Raw genomic sequence first — 15,821 nt, forward strand, 5'->3', positions numbered from 1 at the left:
TCGATTGAGTCACATGATTTCCCCTTTCTGAGCCTCAGTTTTCTCATCTGCAAAATGGGGCTACTAAGGGTGTCTCCTTGTGAAAGAGCCAGCTCTCTGGTCACCAAAACTCACTGAAAATGCAGCTTGACCACATCTCTCAGCCTCTCCTGCAGTTCAGCATTGGGCATGTGACTGAGTTCTAGTCTCTAGAATACAGCCATCATTGCAAGTGCTGTTTTCAGCTAAAGCTTCCAGAGAGAGCCCTCCCCACATTTTTCACTCTTCTTCCTGCTGGATGTAAATGACAGTGAGCCCCTAAGGGATGGAGGGGCCACAAGACAGAAGCAACCTGGGCTCTGAATCACAGCACGGAGGAGAGGCAGACATGGATGAGAACGTTTTAGCTTCAACGTAAGTGAAAAACGCACTGTTCTGTTGCCCAGGGGCTCTTTGTCACTGTAGCACTGTTGAACCAAGGATAATTCCAGGGCTCAATGAGATAATTTATGCCGTGTGCAGCATAGCATCCGGTCAATGCTCAGTAAATGTGAGCTGTCTTTTAATAGTTGAGAACAAGAACTACAGACATGAGAGAGCTAGGTTTAAACAAAGGCTGCACTCTTAGCTGTATTATCCTAAGCAATTTCCTTAAGCAAAGAGCTTTGAATTCCTCATCTATAGAAAAAGGGATCATGTTCATGAGAAGGGAAATATTACAAAAGTTAAGAGCAGATGTAGTTTTTCTCTATTGAATAGCCTCCTGGATTCCTGCACAATTTAACACTAGTTAAGCTGCTGCTGTTCCACACTGCAGGACTCACCACAGGTCTCAGCAGAGGCAGCCACCAGGCTGGGACAGAATGCCTGTGTCTGGGTTCGTCCAGTATAGAGACACTCTGGTGAGTCTGAGTCCTCTGGTAACTGCAGGACGTCTAGGCTGATGAAATATCGACAGACAAAACCAGCAGCCCTTGAATCCAGGAGGCCACCAAGAAAGCACTTACGGAGGGAAGGGTACAGCAGCTCAGTGACAGAGCACATGCTTAGCATGCATGAGGTCCTGGGTTCAACTCAAGTACCTCCATTTACCGTATGATCCAGCAATCCCACTTCTGGGCATATATCCAGAGAAAAATATAATTTAAAAATACACATACACCCCAGTGTTCACAGCAGCACTATTTACAATAGCCAAGACATGGAAGCAACCTAAATGCCCATCGACAGATGACTGGATAAAGAAGTTGTGGTCTATTTATACAATGGAATACTACTCAGAATGAAATAATATCATTTACTGCAACATGGATGGACCTGGAGATCATCATTCTAAGTGAAGCAAGTCAGAAAGAGAAAGAAAAATGCCACATGATATCGCTTACACGTGGAATCTTAAAAAAGGACACAAACGAACTTATCTACAAAACAGAAACAGACTCACAGACATAGAGAACAAACTTATGGCTGGGGTTAAATGGGGTGGGAAGGGATAAATTGGGAATTTGAAATTTGCATCTCTTGGGGAATGATGGAAATGTTAGCTGTCTTGATTGTGGTGGTGGTTTCATGGGTGTACACATCTATCAAAATTCATCAAATTGTACATCTGAAATATGTATAGTTTACTGTACAGGAACCATGCCACAATAAAAGTGTTAAAAAAATAAATAAACCTAATGACCTCTGCCCAGGAAAAAAAAGAAAGCACTTACATTCTAACAGATCTCAGGACCATCTATCACCCCAAATTTTCCCCTTCCAATTATAAGATAGGTAGAGAGGGACGTGAACTTGCTTCCAGCTGCCGGAGAATGTCAAGTTCTTCACTACAGGTGTTTCCAACAACGCCGGACAGAGTGATGAACCCATCAGTTCCAACTCCCTGGGTTTTGTCCAAGAGTCAGCAAATGCTGGTGTAACCCATGGGCTTTCTAATGACTGAAGCCCCTTCTGTGAGTTTGGGAGACTCAGGGGCTGAATTAGGAACACTGCCAAGGACTGAGATCTGGAGGTTGGAACTGGGGTGGGGTTTCTTCTTCTCTAGGCACCAACAGCCAGAAGGTTTGTTAGAGGAAATCAGGGTGAAACAGAAAGAAAACAAGTATGACAACTAAGTCCAAAGGATCAGAGGCAAAATAAGGGGCACTTAGAGGCCCAGCAGTTAGGAGTCACGTGGGGTTGGGGATAAAAGGGGAAGTTCCCAGGCAAACTCCAAGAACACACTCCAGGAGTCAAATCCATTTGGCAGTGGTGTGTTAATCTGGCTCAGAGAGTCCAAAAACAAAGACAGCAAATTTGTGGAGAAAATACAGTTTCAATTCAAGATGGTCTGGTCACACTGAGAAGGACGGACAGGAATGGCTGGGTAGAAGCCACAGACAAGTGCAAGGAGTTCAGGTAGAAGGAAGAGCAGAATGTAGGCACATTCACACGCAGCTCTGCAGTGAGACGGCAGAAACATACTGAACTACCTAAGAGGTGCCAGGAAGTCAGCTAGGTTCGGAGCCTCGGCAGGAAGACGGCGTTTCTCCACGCACGCTTGCAGACGGTCTTGCACCAGTTTGCTTAGGAAAACCGTCCGAATGACGATTCCAGGGCCACCGGGATTCTGGTTCAATGGAGTGCTTTTCTGACAGGCCAGGAATCCAGCTTTGGGGTGCCGGAGGGACCTGTTTTAAGTTACTCAGGCTTGGCTGCTTTTAGAAGGGGGGGGCTTCTGTCTCTGAGCCTCCTCTTGCCCTCATGGCCTCCTGAGTCTCATCGCTTCCACTCTGACTTTAGGGACCTGTTGCTTCCTTCTCCCTGGTTCTGACCCACTGTCCCCACCCCATCGCAACCCCAGTTCATAACCGGGGCCTCTCTCCAGAATGAGTCCTGGTGCAGGGGTGGGAGGCAGGCTGCTACAGAAACCACTGGTCCTCACCCCCCTGGATCCCTCTCAAGGCAGCTGGCTTCTGTCAGTCACACTCAGAGGAGGTCTGCTCAGGAAAAGTCTCAGAGTTACCTGTGTGGTCTGACTAGCAGAGAAGGAGACAGGAAGCGGCCTCACGGAGCTCACACAGTGTCTGGATTGTTCTGGCACCGCACTTCCCACAGAACTAGGCACACGCGGTCTTAATAACACTTGCTGGTGGTCCTTCTTCCTCTCCGCCTCTCTAAGACCCCCAAGTGGAAGAATCTATTCTGAATACCAGCACTGCCGCCTAACAAACATGTCCTAGGTAGTAATAATATGTGCATCAAATCAAAGGAAATGATGAATCTCATATTTCAGAGAATCAAAGAGGCACATATTTATTTTCCTATGGAGGTTCCTTAAAAAACTAAAAATAGACTTACCCTATGATCCCTCAATCCCACTCCTGGGCATATATCTGCGGGGAACTCTAATTTGAAAAGACACATGCATCCCAATGTTCACAGCAGTACTGTATACAATAGCCAAGACATGGAAGCAACCTAAATGTCCATCGACAGATGACTGGATAAAGAAGTTGTGGTGTACTTATATAATGGAATTCTGCTCAGCCATAAAAAATAATGGAATAATGCCATTGCAGCAACATGGATGGACCTGGAGATCGTCATACTAAGTGAAGTAAGACAGAGACAAACATTAAGATATCACTTCTATGTGGAATCTAAAAAATAGTACAAATGAATTTATTTACAAAACAGAAAGAGACTCACAGACATAGAAAACAAACTTGTGGTTACCAGCAGGGAAAGGGGGTGGGAAGGGATAAACTGAGAGTTCGGGATTTACAGATACTAACTACTATATATAAAATAGATAAGCAATAAGGTCTTACTGTACAGCCCAGGGAACTATATTCAATATCTTATAGTAACCTATAATGAAAAAGAATACGAAAAGGAATATATATATATATATACACACATACATACATATATATATATATATATATATGTATATATATATATACACACACATATACATATGTATGTATATTTGTAACTGAATCACCATGCTGTACTCTAGAAATTGACAACACTGCAGACTGACTATACTTAAATAAAAATTTTTTTAAAAAAACATTTTCTTAACAACCACAAGTCATTAAGAAAGCACTAGGTTATTGTTTCACTGGAAGCATTTTTTGCGTTTAGTGGTACGGTAAACAGTTGATAATTTCTCTGACTTTATGAAATATGTTACATATAGATAAGTCTTTCTGTTAAATGTTTGAATGATGATAAATGAACCTTCCGAATGGGTAAGAGTAAAGGGATATGATTTATAGGTATGATTTATTTTCTCGGAAATACAACAAAATAAAGGCAGCAGAACACAATAAAAAGCACAAAGTTTGACAACTGACTGCACGGGGTTTTGAGCCTCAATTTCTTCATCTGTAAGCTGGAGACAAAGCAACATACCTCACAGTTCAGTTAGAAGGAAATGAAATTATGATTTTGATAAGGACTCTACTATGCCACAGAAATCATGGATAATTTCATTAAATAGCTAATATTAAACATTAAATATATATATTTCATTAAATAGCTAATATTAAACATAACCCTAAATCTCTTCAATAAGTAGTGTAGGGCTATCTCATGAGCTCCCGAGAAAAAATCCTCTCTGAGTCCTAACACAAGCATTTAAGGCTCCATAGATGTGGGGCTGAGAAACCTCTAAGCCTCTGACACTTTCCAATGACTTCAAAAATATTAATCTCAGAATGGCCATCATTAAAAAGTCCACAAACAATAAATGCTGAAGAGGGTGTAGAAAAGGGAACTCTCCTACACTGCTGGTGGGAACATAGCTCGATGCAGCCATTATGGAAAATAGTATAGAGATTCCTCAAAAAACTAAAAATAGACTTACCATATGATCCAGCAATCCACTCCTGGGCATATATCCAGACAAAATTCTAATTCGAAAAGATACATGCACCCCAATGTATTCATAGCAGCACTATTCACAACAGCCAAGACATGGAAACAACCTCAATGTCCACTGACAGATGACTGGATAAAGAAGTTGTGGTATATTTATATAGTGGAATAGTACTCAGCCATTAAAATAATGCCATCTGCAGCAACATGGATGGACCTGGAGATCATCATTGTAAGTAAAATAAGCCAGAAAGAGAAAGAAAAATACCATATGATATCACTCATATGTGGAATTTAAGAAAAAAAAAAAGAAATAAAAAAGAGGACACGATGAACTCATCTACAAAACAGAAACAGTCTCACAGACATAGTAAACAATCTTATGGTTACCAGGGAAAGGGGTGGGAATGGATAAATTTGGGAGTTTGAGATCTGCAAATGTTAACCACTATATATATAAGTAGAGAAAAAACATATTTCTTCTTTATAGCACAGGGAACTATGTTCAGTATCTTGCAATAACCTTTAATGAAAAAGAATATGAAAATGAATATATGTATGTATATGCATAACTGAGACATTGTGATGTACGCCAGAAACTGACACATCGTAACTGATAATGTTTCACACTGTGCTGGGGCGGGAGGGTACTGGTCCACACAATTAAAGACAGGAAAACTAGAGCCATTGTTAAGTAACGACGGGAAAACCTATCTCTATTTCCAAATGATATATATTTTAAAAATTGCAAAAATTAACAGAAAATTACTATAAACAAAAATAAAACAATAAAATAGTAATTTAAGAAAACAAACCAACAGATTTTTTTTTCTCAACAGCTTTTATGTATATGAACAACAGGCAGTTAGAGGATACAATGGAAGTGAAAGAAAGAAACAAAGACACTAGGCATAAACTTAAAAATAAACATTCCAAACCTCTAAGAGGAAACATTACGCACTCCTGCAAAACACAAAGGAAGACATGAGTGAGCTGAAAGACAGGCCGTGTTCTGGGTGGGAAGACTCAGAATTGACAGAGATCTCCTTTGCAATCGCAATAAAGTACCATTGCTTTCTTCCCCTCTTCCGGTACAAGCTGCTTATACAGTTGAATGGAAAGAACAAACAAGCAAAATATCCAGGAAAACCCTTAAAACGACACACAATACAGAAGTGAGAGGGGCTGGTTCCATCAGGTATTAAAACACTCAACAAAGTAAGTATCTATGAGGGGAGAGGGTAAAAGTGGAAGAAACAGGAATGGAGCCAGACTTTTCTGCACATACTTTGTTTTGTCATTTTGACTTTGGAATCTAGTAAACATTTTAGACAACTATAAAACAAAATTAAATGTGAAAAAAAGAAATTGTAAAACCTGAAAGCCAAATGAAGCAAAAGAAGCTGACAGTTCCAAAGGGCAGAGCTTTCACTCCTGAGAGCGAGCCTTCCTAGACTTTAAAGGATGACTTATCATCCTTAGAGAGAGATGTCTTACAGGAAAACGAACTTCAACATTTCAAAACTCATGGATTTTAAAAATTCATGCCAGAAAGTAAGGAAACTGTTAAGCTTATGTCAAAAGAACTCAAGAGCCGACCTGAAGGGGTTTTAACTGGTTAAATTTGGGACAATTAAAGATTTCAAAGGAATAATCATAATTGAAACAGACTGAAACACCTGAGTATATTAGAAAGATCCATGAATTCCTAATAATACTGAGCGACCTCGTTAGTCACCTATGGAGGATGCTAGAGAGAAGTGACTTGTTATTCTGAAAACTGCTTTTTAACAAAGAAGAAAGCATTTTCCTGCCTTTCTTGTACAAATCACACCTCAGGGAACCAAGCAGTTGTTGAAGAGAGTTTTTCTTTACAGAAGAACTCTAAATAATAAAGAAGGAATGATAGAATTCGAAAATTACCATTTTGGAAATTCTAATGAAATAATGAATCTTGCCCATGTTCCTCAATGACTGTTAACACCATAAAAGCATCATCATGTGTGAAACATTCTTGCTATGAAATAGCCCCTGAATTTGATCAAAACCAACTGGCTGTTTACAGGGAACAGAGTGGAAGAAATTCTTTCTTTCTTTTTTAATGGAGGTATGGGGGATTGATCCCAGGACCTCGTACATGCTAAGCACATGCTCTACCCCTGAGCTATACCCTCCCCTGACACCTGGTTTCTTCAATAAGTAAACTGCAAGGGGAAAAAAAGCAGGGAAAGAGAACTAACAGGCTAAAAGAGACCTTTGAGACATTTCAGTCAAAAGCAATGCTTGGACCTTGTTTAGATATCAATTTGAAAAAACAACACAACAAAACTTTCAATGAATTAGACAATCAGTCATGCGTGAATAGTGGCAGGAGGCTTGATGGCGTTAAGGATGCGGAGCCAGTATTCTCAGGTGTGATGACCGGCTTGTAGTTCTGTTACAGAAAGGTTCCTTGTCCTTCAGAGACCAGGCTGACAAACTCTGGGATGAAATGATGTTTCGGGGAGGGTCCCACAGGGACTTTCTTCGGCTCCAGGCACTTTTGCCTCCTGGGGCCCCTCCTAAAAATGTTATCGTTTTCTGATGTGAGAAATAAATAAAAATATTTCTTTCAGTCTTACAAGTTCATTTTTTCTTCTGACTTTAAAAGAAAGGAAAACATCTCGTAGGCTCTTAAAGTATCTCAGGTCCTCATACTATGCTTGCTTTGCCTGATGGATGAGTGAGCCCTGTCTGGGATTTGCTTCTGAAGGATCCAGTGGGGGGGGGGGGTGGCGAGAAAGGGGTGCAGGGAGTGTAGACAAAATAAATTATGTATGTACGTGCATGACTGAAACAGGATGCTGTACACCAGAAATTGACACAACGTCAATGGTAAACTGACTACACTTCATTAAAAAAATTATTCTTAACTGATTTAAAAGTAAAATAAAATAAAATTGGCCCCAAGTTAATAATGGCTAAAGCTGTGTGAGGGGTGTGGGGATGGGGGAGGGTTATCATAAAGTCTTTCTACTTTTATGGATGTTTAAAATTTCCATAATAAATAAGTTAAAACAACAACTTCTGAAAAAAGACTTATTTAAATGTTGTTCTTATTTTACCCACAAAGGAAGAATATGAAAAAAGAATAAAACCAAAAGAAAGAATATATATATAGCTGAATCAATATGCTGTACACCTGAAACTAACACATTGTAAATCAACTATACCTCAATAAAAAATATAAAAGTTAAAGAATAAAACTGGTTACGTGAACTTGGTGTTCACATGGACCCTGAATAAATGAGAACCAAAGAGATCAAGTCTCATTTGGGACAAAGATCTCATTGTTCAAGATTTGCTAAGACTGAGAATCTAAACGGACAGAGGGCTTTAAAATTTTTTTAATGTAAAACTTGACTTCCTAATTTTTTTTGGCAGTGGGGAGATGCTGCCTGCCAATATGGCACCGTTTCATTTCAGAGAAAACCAAACAGGAACAGCAGGCCAAGAATTTCCCAGTGGCCTTTGTGGCAAGACAATCAGTACAAGTGAAGGGCGGTACCGGGAGTGGTCCACCCGGCTAGCAGGAAAGCTGCGCTGGGCTGTGGTGCGCAGGTGAGTGATGGGGTGTGAGCTCCAGCACACCTGAGTCTCTGTCCCTCTGTCCTGCTCTGTCCATTCACTCCAGACAGTCACTGGGCATCCAGTCTGTGCCAAGCACTGTGCTGGGGGCCTGGACATACAGGGAACAAAGCATGCTTTGCGCCAGGAGGAGCAAAGAATAAGAAAGAGATGTGTAAACAGAAATGTTTCAAACACGTAGAGGAGGATCTCAGTGAGGTGTGTGTAGGGAGAGAGGGTGCCCTGAAGATGCTACAGAGAACAGGGAAGGCTTTCGGAAGTGGGGGAGAAGTCAGAGACCCAAAGAAAAGCAGCTTGACCCCAGAAAGGCAGAACGAGGAAGGTGTCCCAGGCAGAGAGAGAGGTGTGCTCAGCCCTGAAGGCCAGACAGAGTGCAGGTGGGCGCCAGTGCTGGGCTGGGAAATGGTGGTGGAGGGGAGGCCAGGCATGGGGGCGCTGAGCCCCGGAGGGTGTGATGAAGGAGTAAACGTCTACACCGGGGTTCTCTGTGTGGGTGGGACCAGAGCACCAGCATCTCTTCGAATGTGCTAGAACACCAGTTCTCAGGCCTGCCCGGGACCTACTGCATCAGCAACTCTGAGGGTAAGGCCCAGCGATCCGCGTTTTAACAAGCCTTCTAGTGACTGTGACATGTTGGTCTTAATGATTTTACCCTCCAGGGAACATGTAGCAATGTGGGAACACACTTCTGGCTGTCAGACTGATGGGGCTGACGTACGAGTAGCATTCAGTAGCCTGGGGCACCGCGACACATCCTACAGAGCACAGGACATGCCCCAGCACAACCCAAATGGCAACAGCGCAACCGCTGAGAAAGCCTGTCTCTCCCTTCTCTCTGTCTCTGTCTCTTTCGTTTCCCTCCCTTCCATCCTCCTCCCTCCCTCCCTCTCCCCTTCCTTCCTTTCTTCCTTCCTCCTTCCCTCCTCTCTATCCTTCCTTCTTCCCTCCCTCCCCCCTTCTCTCTCTCCTTTACTCCCACTTGTCCTCTACAGACAGCAGAGAACCCAAAAGGCCACAGGGCACTCCTCTCCCACATACTTATTTATTCAGTTACAGCTCTCTCCTTCTATCCAAGTATTAACTCCCCATGACCAAGCTGATCTGTGCCTAATGGAGACATGATTTAATTTCTGCCCAGAAGGGTACATTTACCTTCCTGGGAACAGGGTGGATAGTCACTGCCCCCATGCCTGGAGCTGTAGGTCTCAGCCCCTCCTCTGCATGTGAGTCCAAACAGCCCCGGGTCCTGGTTTTGGCTTGAGAGACAGCTCCAGGGGAAGGGGAGGTGCAGGGGAACATCCCTGCGCTGCTCCCCACAACATGGAAGGGTGCATGTCTCCTGAGAGTACAGACTCTAAACAGAACTGTACTGTGCAAGTCACATGAGGAGTCTGGGACTAACAATGGACGACATGGGCAGATGGAGATACCTGTTAGAAGGAGGTCTGTCGGGCAAAGGAGTGAGGAGACGGAGTCATGAAGATGAGCACTGGTGGCGCCCGCCCGACGCTTTCCGGGGTCCCGTCTGCCATGTGCACCTGTTCCCCTTCGTGGCGCAGATGCCCAGGCCCTAAGGTCTGAGGTCACTATCCAGCCCGTTCCTCGGCCTCCTGGGCTTTGCTGCCAGGGTGTCCCCACGGCCTCCTGACACCTGTCTTCCCTACGGTTTGCCCACATGGAGAGAACGCCTGGGGAGGCCCCTAGGAATGTCAAGTCTGCCGACAGTTGTGTTTCTCACTGGACATGAACCAGTCGGCCTTCTGGTTTCTGGCTCTAGCCTCTACTGAATTCCTTAGCCCACCTGCGTTGGTGCAGTCAGCCCTGGGACACTGACACCACAGAGCTTCTGGACGTCTGAGGTGGAGAGAGGGCCAGTCCATGGCCCGCAGGGAGGGCCCCTTGGAGTCTGAGCCAGGCAATCAGCCCACTGTCTTCCTTTGGTCCTCCTGCCTCTCATAATGCATCTTTTCCTCCAACTTCGACATTCCCATCACACTCAAGAAGTGTACGTGGTGGACTGAAAACAGGCCCCCAGGAGGTGGGGTCTACTTCCTGTTTCCTCGTCCCTGAACCTGCGATGGCGATGTGACGTGCTTTGGTCAACAGAACACAGAGGAAGTACCATTGGATGGGTCTGAGACCAGAGATCGTGCACCCCAAGGTTGCCGTGAGTGTAAGTCCAAGCTCGCTGGCCGAGCAACAAGAGACTCAGGGCCCAGCCACCCCGATCATCCCCGGTGACAGTCAGCCAAATCCCAGAAGTACAGACATCCCGCTCAGGTACAGCTGACCACAGATGCACGAGGGAGTCCAACCAAGACCGACAGGGGAATGTCCCAGATGAACTCAACTTGCCAGCGTGCAGAATCAAAAGCTAAAAAAATGGCTATTATGTTAAGCGTTAAATTCTGGAGTAGTCTGTCAAGCAACAGTAGATAATGATACAACAATATTTGTGTTTTTAATAATTCCCAATTTTACCCTGAACTTCCTGCTACAGTTCCTCCTTGAGAAGCCATGGGATTCTCCTCTGAATGGAGAGCAAGGAGGATTTACCTGGTGTGACCTCAGGAGCATCAATGTCCCTGGAAGAAGGGACAGCCCCTGCTGCGGGAAATGTTCGGTTTGCCAACCTTCACTTGTGGAGAAAGAGGAGGGTTAAACACATAAAACTGCATTTCTCGGACACAGACAGATTTCTGACCTTCAGCCGGCGGTCAGGGTCTCCACTGCATAGAGAGTTTACTGATACTTTGAATGACTTCCAGGCCGGGCTTAAGTTATTCATCACAACCTGAGAACGACAACAAAAAAGAGTGGAGTAGTGGTGAGGGAGGAAAAGCTTGACATTTTCACCTTTCAACATAAAAACCTGAGAAGCTTTGTGGTGCTTATGTCTGAAACAGGTGCTTTCGTGAACACCTGAAGCAGTAAATCTCCCCAGGGTGCCCACTGGGTCGGTCATTATGGGCAGAACCATAATGGTCACTGGCCAGGCTGTCATTTCATGAACAGTAACAGTAATATTGTCCAGTGGTGGATGCTGGGCTCGACCCCTTCTATGTCAAAAGGGGTTGGGATTCAGGAGATGGGCCGCCTCTGGGCTCTGATGAAAGGTCCCTGCGGCACAAATTCCCTCCTGTTGAGGTCAGCACGGTGGGCGTGGGAGGTGGGGGCAGAGGCAGGACAATTCTACTGCTAAAGCACTGAGTGGTCCTTGGTAACCTGTGACCTTGGCTAGATCAGACTGCAAGTCAGAGGGAAAGTTTCTAGAATAAAAACCCCAGGAGCACACTCACACGCGCTACGCTGGGAAGGCACGCAGGGCAGGTCTCCAGACCTTCAGCACCACAAACAAAGACTGGGATATAGTGAAGCCCTTTTAAAAGCGGTTTACCAGTCATGAACTTGGCTAAATCCTGCCCCTGAGTCCTCACGAGTCAATCCTATGCCTCCATCGCTATGACGGAAATAATTCGATTTGTTTAGAAAGACTGAGTATCTGCTCTGGGCCGAGGACTGTACCGTGTCCTCTAGGGCAGGGGTTTCCAAAGGCGGGTTCCCAGACCAGCAGGGGCTGCAACATCCGGAACTCATTAAAAATGCAAATTTCTAGGTTCCATCCAGACATACGGACAGAAACTCTCTAGGTGGGCCTCTAGGTGATTCTGAGGCAGGAAATTTGAGCACCAGTGCTCTGGGGAACGTACAAATGAAGTTGAGTGGAATTCTGTCATATTGATTTTTCTTCTTAGGAAGTTTTCAGTTAGCAGAAGTCTTAGCATTGTAAAAAGAAATTAATTCTCTATCCTAATAACATTACTTTATAAGTAACTCCCTCTTCTCCTGGATTCCTTGATATAACTATGAATTACTGATTAGACTGTAGGCTCATTATTAAATTTCCTTTGATGCAATAAAGTAGAAAAATACTGTTCCCGGGTGACTTCATCTTCTGCTCTGAGTCCCTGAATGATCAAAGCGATAGTGAGAAACAAGTGAGATTAAATTGTTTTGGTTAATTTAAATTTCTCACCTTTAGATAAAAATCCTGCCTCACTGCAACAGTTTTGTGAAAACTCAACAGCAAATAAAAATTTCAACTAGAAATTTCCTTGGAAATTAAAATATGTGTGCGTATGAATGTGCATGTGTGTATGAGTGTGTCTATGTGTGTGTGTATGTACATGCATGCTTCCCCAGAGAGAACAGTATTGTCTAGTATTTATTTTGTATCTGCTGAGTAAGAAAGGGGGGAAAATCAGTGTTATGTTGTTGGAGTCGTCGGAAAATTTTACAGTCACATGTCTTGTGAGACTCTGGCAGCCCCTCGGCAAAGGGGTAGGGGTACGTTCTGGAGATTCTCGGGAAAAGGAGAGTGTACCAGTGTCGATAAGGAGAAGAGGGATGGTGTTGGGAGCAGAGGCGAGAAGCATTCTGTGAGAGACGTCAGCCGTCTCCGGTCCCCCTGCACACTCCAGGCCCCAGTCACCGAATGGAGCAGAAGCAGGAATGAGCACCACTATTTACTTCTTCGGGAGGAAGATCACTCCACCAAAGGCATCTTTGTGTGGGAACAAGTTCTACTTGGTGGTGGTGATGGGAGCCACTTGGGGAAACCGTCCCGGTTGCACCTGAAACTGTTCCCCAGGGATCATGGTCCAGAGCATCACCTGGTACTATTACAGGGAGTAGACACACAAGCTACACTCAGCTCCATTCATGGGTTCACTCTTTTACTAAACACACTTTAAAAATGCTAACTATGTACCAGATGACATCCACAGACTAGCCCATCTAAGACTGTTCGATTCTCATCTCCCTTAAGTATGATCTAAAAAGTTCCCAAATACTACCTGCAACCCTGTTACTTCCAGAAAACGGAACTGGATTTCCAGCACAGGGCTTGGGACTCTGGTACCCAACTCTTACCCTGGGAAGGTCATGATGGGAGTTCCTTCTTCCCTTACCCACCACTGGTAAACACAAAAATCTTCTCTCAGCTCCAAGCCACTCATCAAAATTACCCTACTTCTCTTTATCAATGCACTTCACACCCCCACACAATCTCTCTTGAACTGCCTTGTAAAGAAAATAAAAGAGAAACTAGAGATGGGGGTTGGCTGTTAAGTGGGTGTGTGGCAGTGGGCAGTGGAGGGTGGGGTTCAGAGCCACATGGAGGAAAGGAGGGAGGGTGAGAGGGAGATGCAGCCAGAACAAGTGGCTGACGATTCAGGGCAGCTGTCCAGCTGGTGGACCTGACATCAATCCAGAGCGTGGATTCCCTGGGAAGGCAGGCTGGCTGCCTGAATCACAGTGAAGTTCAGGGTCAAACTCAATTCGATCCCTGGCTTACTGGGAGAATTGGTAAAGTGACCTGACCTTCCCAAAGTGCAGTTTCTTCAACTGTAAAATGGGGTAATGATAGGCATGTCCAGGGATTGTTGTGAGAAGGAAATAAAATAATGGCTTTAAAATCACTCAGCACAATGCTTACTACCTGCACATTAGACGTTGGCTAGCATTCATGTTTTTATTATCAATTAATTGCTGGTTTTCTGTATTAAAGGTCAATAATGGAAAAGGTGGGCAAGAGAGGGTCTTCTCATGTGCCATCTACACTGAGAATAAAGGGTCCTCCTGAGGAGCGTGAAGACACCGGTCTGGGGGGATAGTTCCAGACATTAACACATGTAAGGGGGAGGGTGTAGCTCGGGGGTAGAGTGCATGCTTAGTGTACATGAGGTCCTGGGTTCAATCCCCAGCACCTCCATTATAGAAAAAATAAATGAATCTAATTGCATTCCCCCTCAAAAAAGTAAGGGGTTTCTCCAAACAGGTCAAAGTGTCACTGTAAGGAGACAAGGGGGCCCTTCTCACCTCAGTCCGGTGCACAAGCTGCTGAGTTGCATCATCATTCATACGAAAAATTTCCAGGAATGGGTCTGACTTACTGAAGAAATCCTAAAACAGAGAAGCAGAAATGAGCAGTTTCCTTCCCCTCCATGCAAACACGTGTGACTAGAGAAGAGCCCCAGAATCTGCCCCCCGCCCCCACTTTATTCCTCACCCCAGGGACCCAGCCTCGGGAGAGTGAGCCACATCGGAGCCCTGGGCCCGTCAGAGGAAAGTACTCGGTGGGTTGCAAGTAGTCTTCAAAGGTCAGTTCAAGTGCCATTTCCCTGAGGAGCACTGTGTTCGCCATCTTGGAAACATTATCTACAGTCACTGTGAAGCCTGCGTCTGCTGACGGCAATACCTGGATCACTGCGGGTCTGTTCTTATCATCTGTTTCTGGTTCTGACTCCTGTTCTGCTTGTTAATTTTTGATTGAATGCTAGATGCTGTGTGAAAAAAATTACACAGGCTCGAGGTGAGTCTCCAGCTTCCAGAAGGCAGTGAGTTCCAGAAGGCAGGGGGCAGCCACCTGAATCTAAGCAGGGCTGAGTTATTTAGAGGTTAGTTTCTTCAGGAGTCTTTCAAGGCCCAGTCTACTTTCGAGTCCTTGATGCCTAGGGTGTAGTCCCTAAAGGGTTTGAACTCAAAAGCTGAGCATTCAGGAGGGCTCTTCCCCCTGGACCAGCCCTCAAGGCTAATTTCTGTTTGTCAGACTCTGAAAGGCTCTGTTTACTTCATGATCTCCCCGCTCTATAGTTTTTGTCCCGTTTCTCTCTGTGCTGTTTGCTAATTAGCCAATGCCATGTGGGACTGGCATGCCAGCTATCAGGCGCCTTCCCTTCTCCAGAGCATCTCCAAAGACCCCGGCTCGCTCAGTAGCCCTGAACTTCACTTCCCCAGTTCCATGAGACTCTCAAAACCACTGCTCAGTTTCTCTATTTCCTAGTAGCTATTTTCTATTAGGCTTCCCTCGGCATCTTGCACGGTGTCCAGCTTTCAGTGGTACACACTGTTTACTGGACGTGTGAGTGAATACACAAATAAATGAATGAACGACACGAATGCCTGGTGCGGAACAGGAGGCTCTCTGAGCAACAGCCTCAGTCATCACACTCTCACTGTGTATTTCACCAGGTGATCTCCCCAGAAATCTAGGCTGCAGCCAAGTAGAATAAAGCCTACAGCCATCCTAGTCTTTTAACTCAACAAAATATTCGCAGGGGATACCCTGATCACAGAGCCTCTGCGCTTGATGCTATAAGGTACAAGGACGGATAAAACCTTGTCCCAGCCCTCCAAAGTGCCATCCCCTTTGGGGCTAGGTACACAGATAAACATAACCTAGGGCTAGAATCAATGAATGAATGAATGAATGAATGATACAGAGAAGCGGGGCAGCGATGGATTTAAGACTAGAAAATATAGTTGTGAGGAGGGCATTTCTAGGG

General features: G+C 44.7%; 1 protein-coding gene across 2 annotated transcripts in view; it reads right to left on the minus strand.

Annotated features, from left to right (window-relative positions):
- CPNE4 (copine 4) overlaps positions 1-15,821 on the minus strand; it is a 381,982-nt gene that overhangs the window by 84,809 nt on the left and 281,352 nt on the right. For both annotated transcript variants that reach the window (XM_010961247.3, XM_074372416.1), the window contains exons 6-7: positions 14,356-14,439; positions 11,180-11,269 (exon numbers count right to left, since the gene is read on the minus strand). In XM_010961247.3, the coding sequence (XP_010959549.1) occupies positions 11,180-11,269; positions 14,356-14,439 (174 nt within the window). The remainder of the gene's footprint in view (positions 1-11,179; positions 11,270-14,355; positions 14,440-15,821) is intronic.

Source organism: Camelus bactrianus, chromosome 1 (genome assembly GCF_048773025.1).
Source record: "Camelus bactrianus isolate YW-2024 breed Bactrian camel chromosome 1, ASM4877302v1, whole genome shotgun sequence".
In the NCBI taxonomy this organism is placed as follows: Eukaryota; Metazoa; Chordata; class Mammalia; order Artiodactyla; family Camelidae; genus Camelus; species Camelus bactrianus.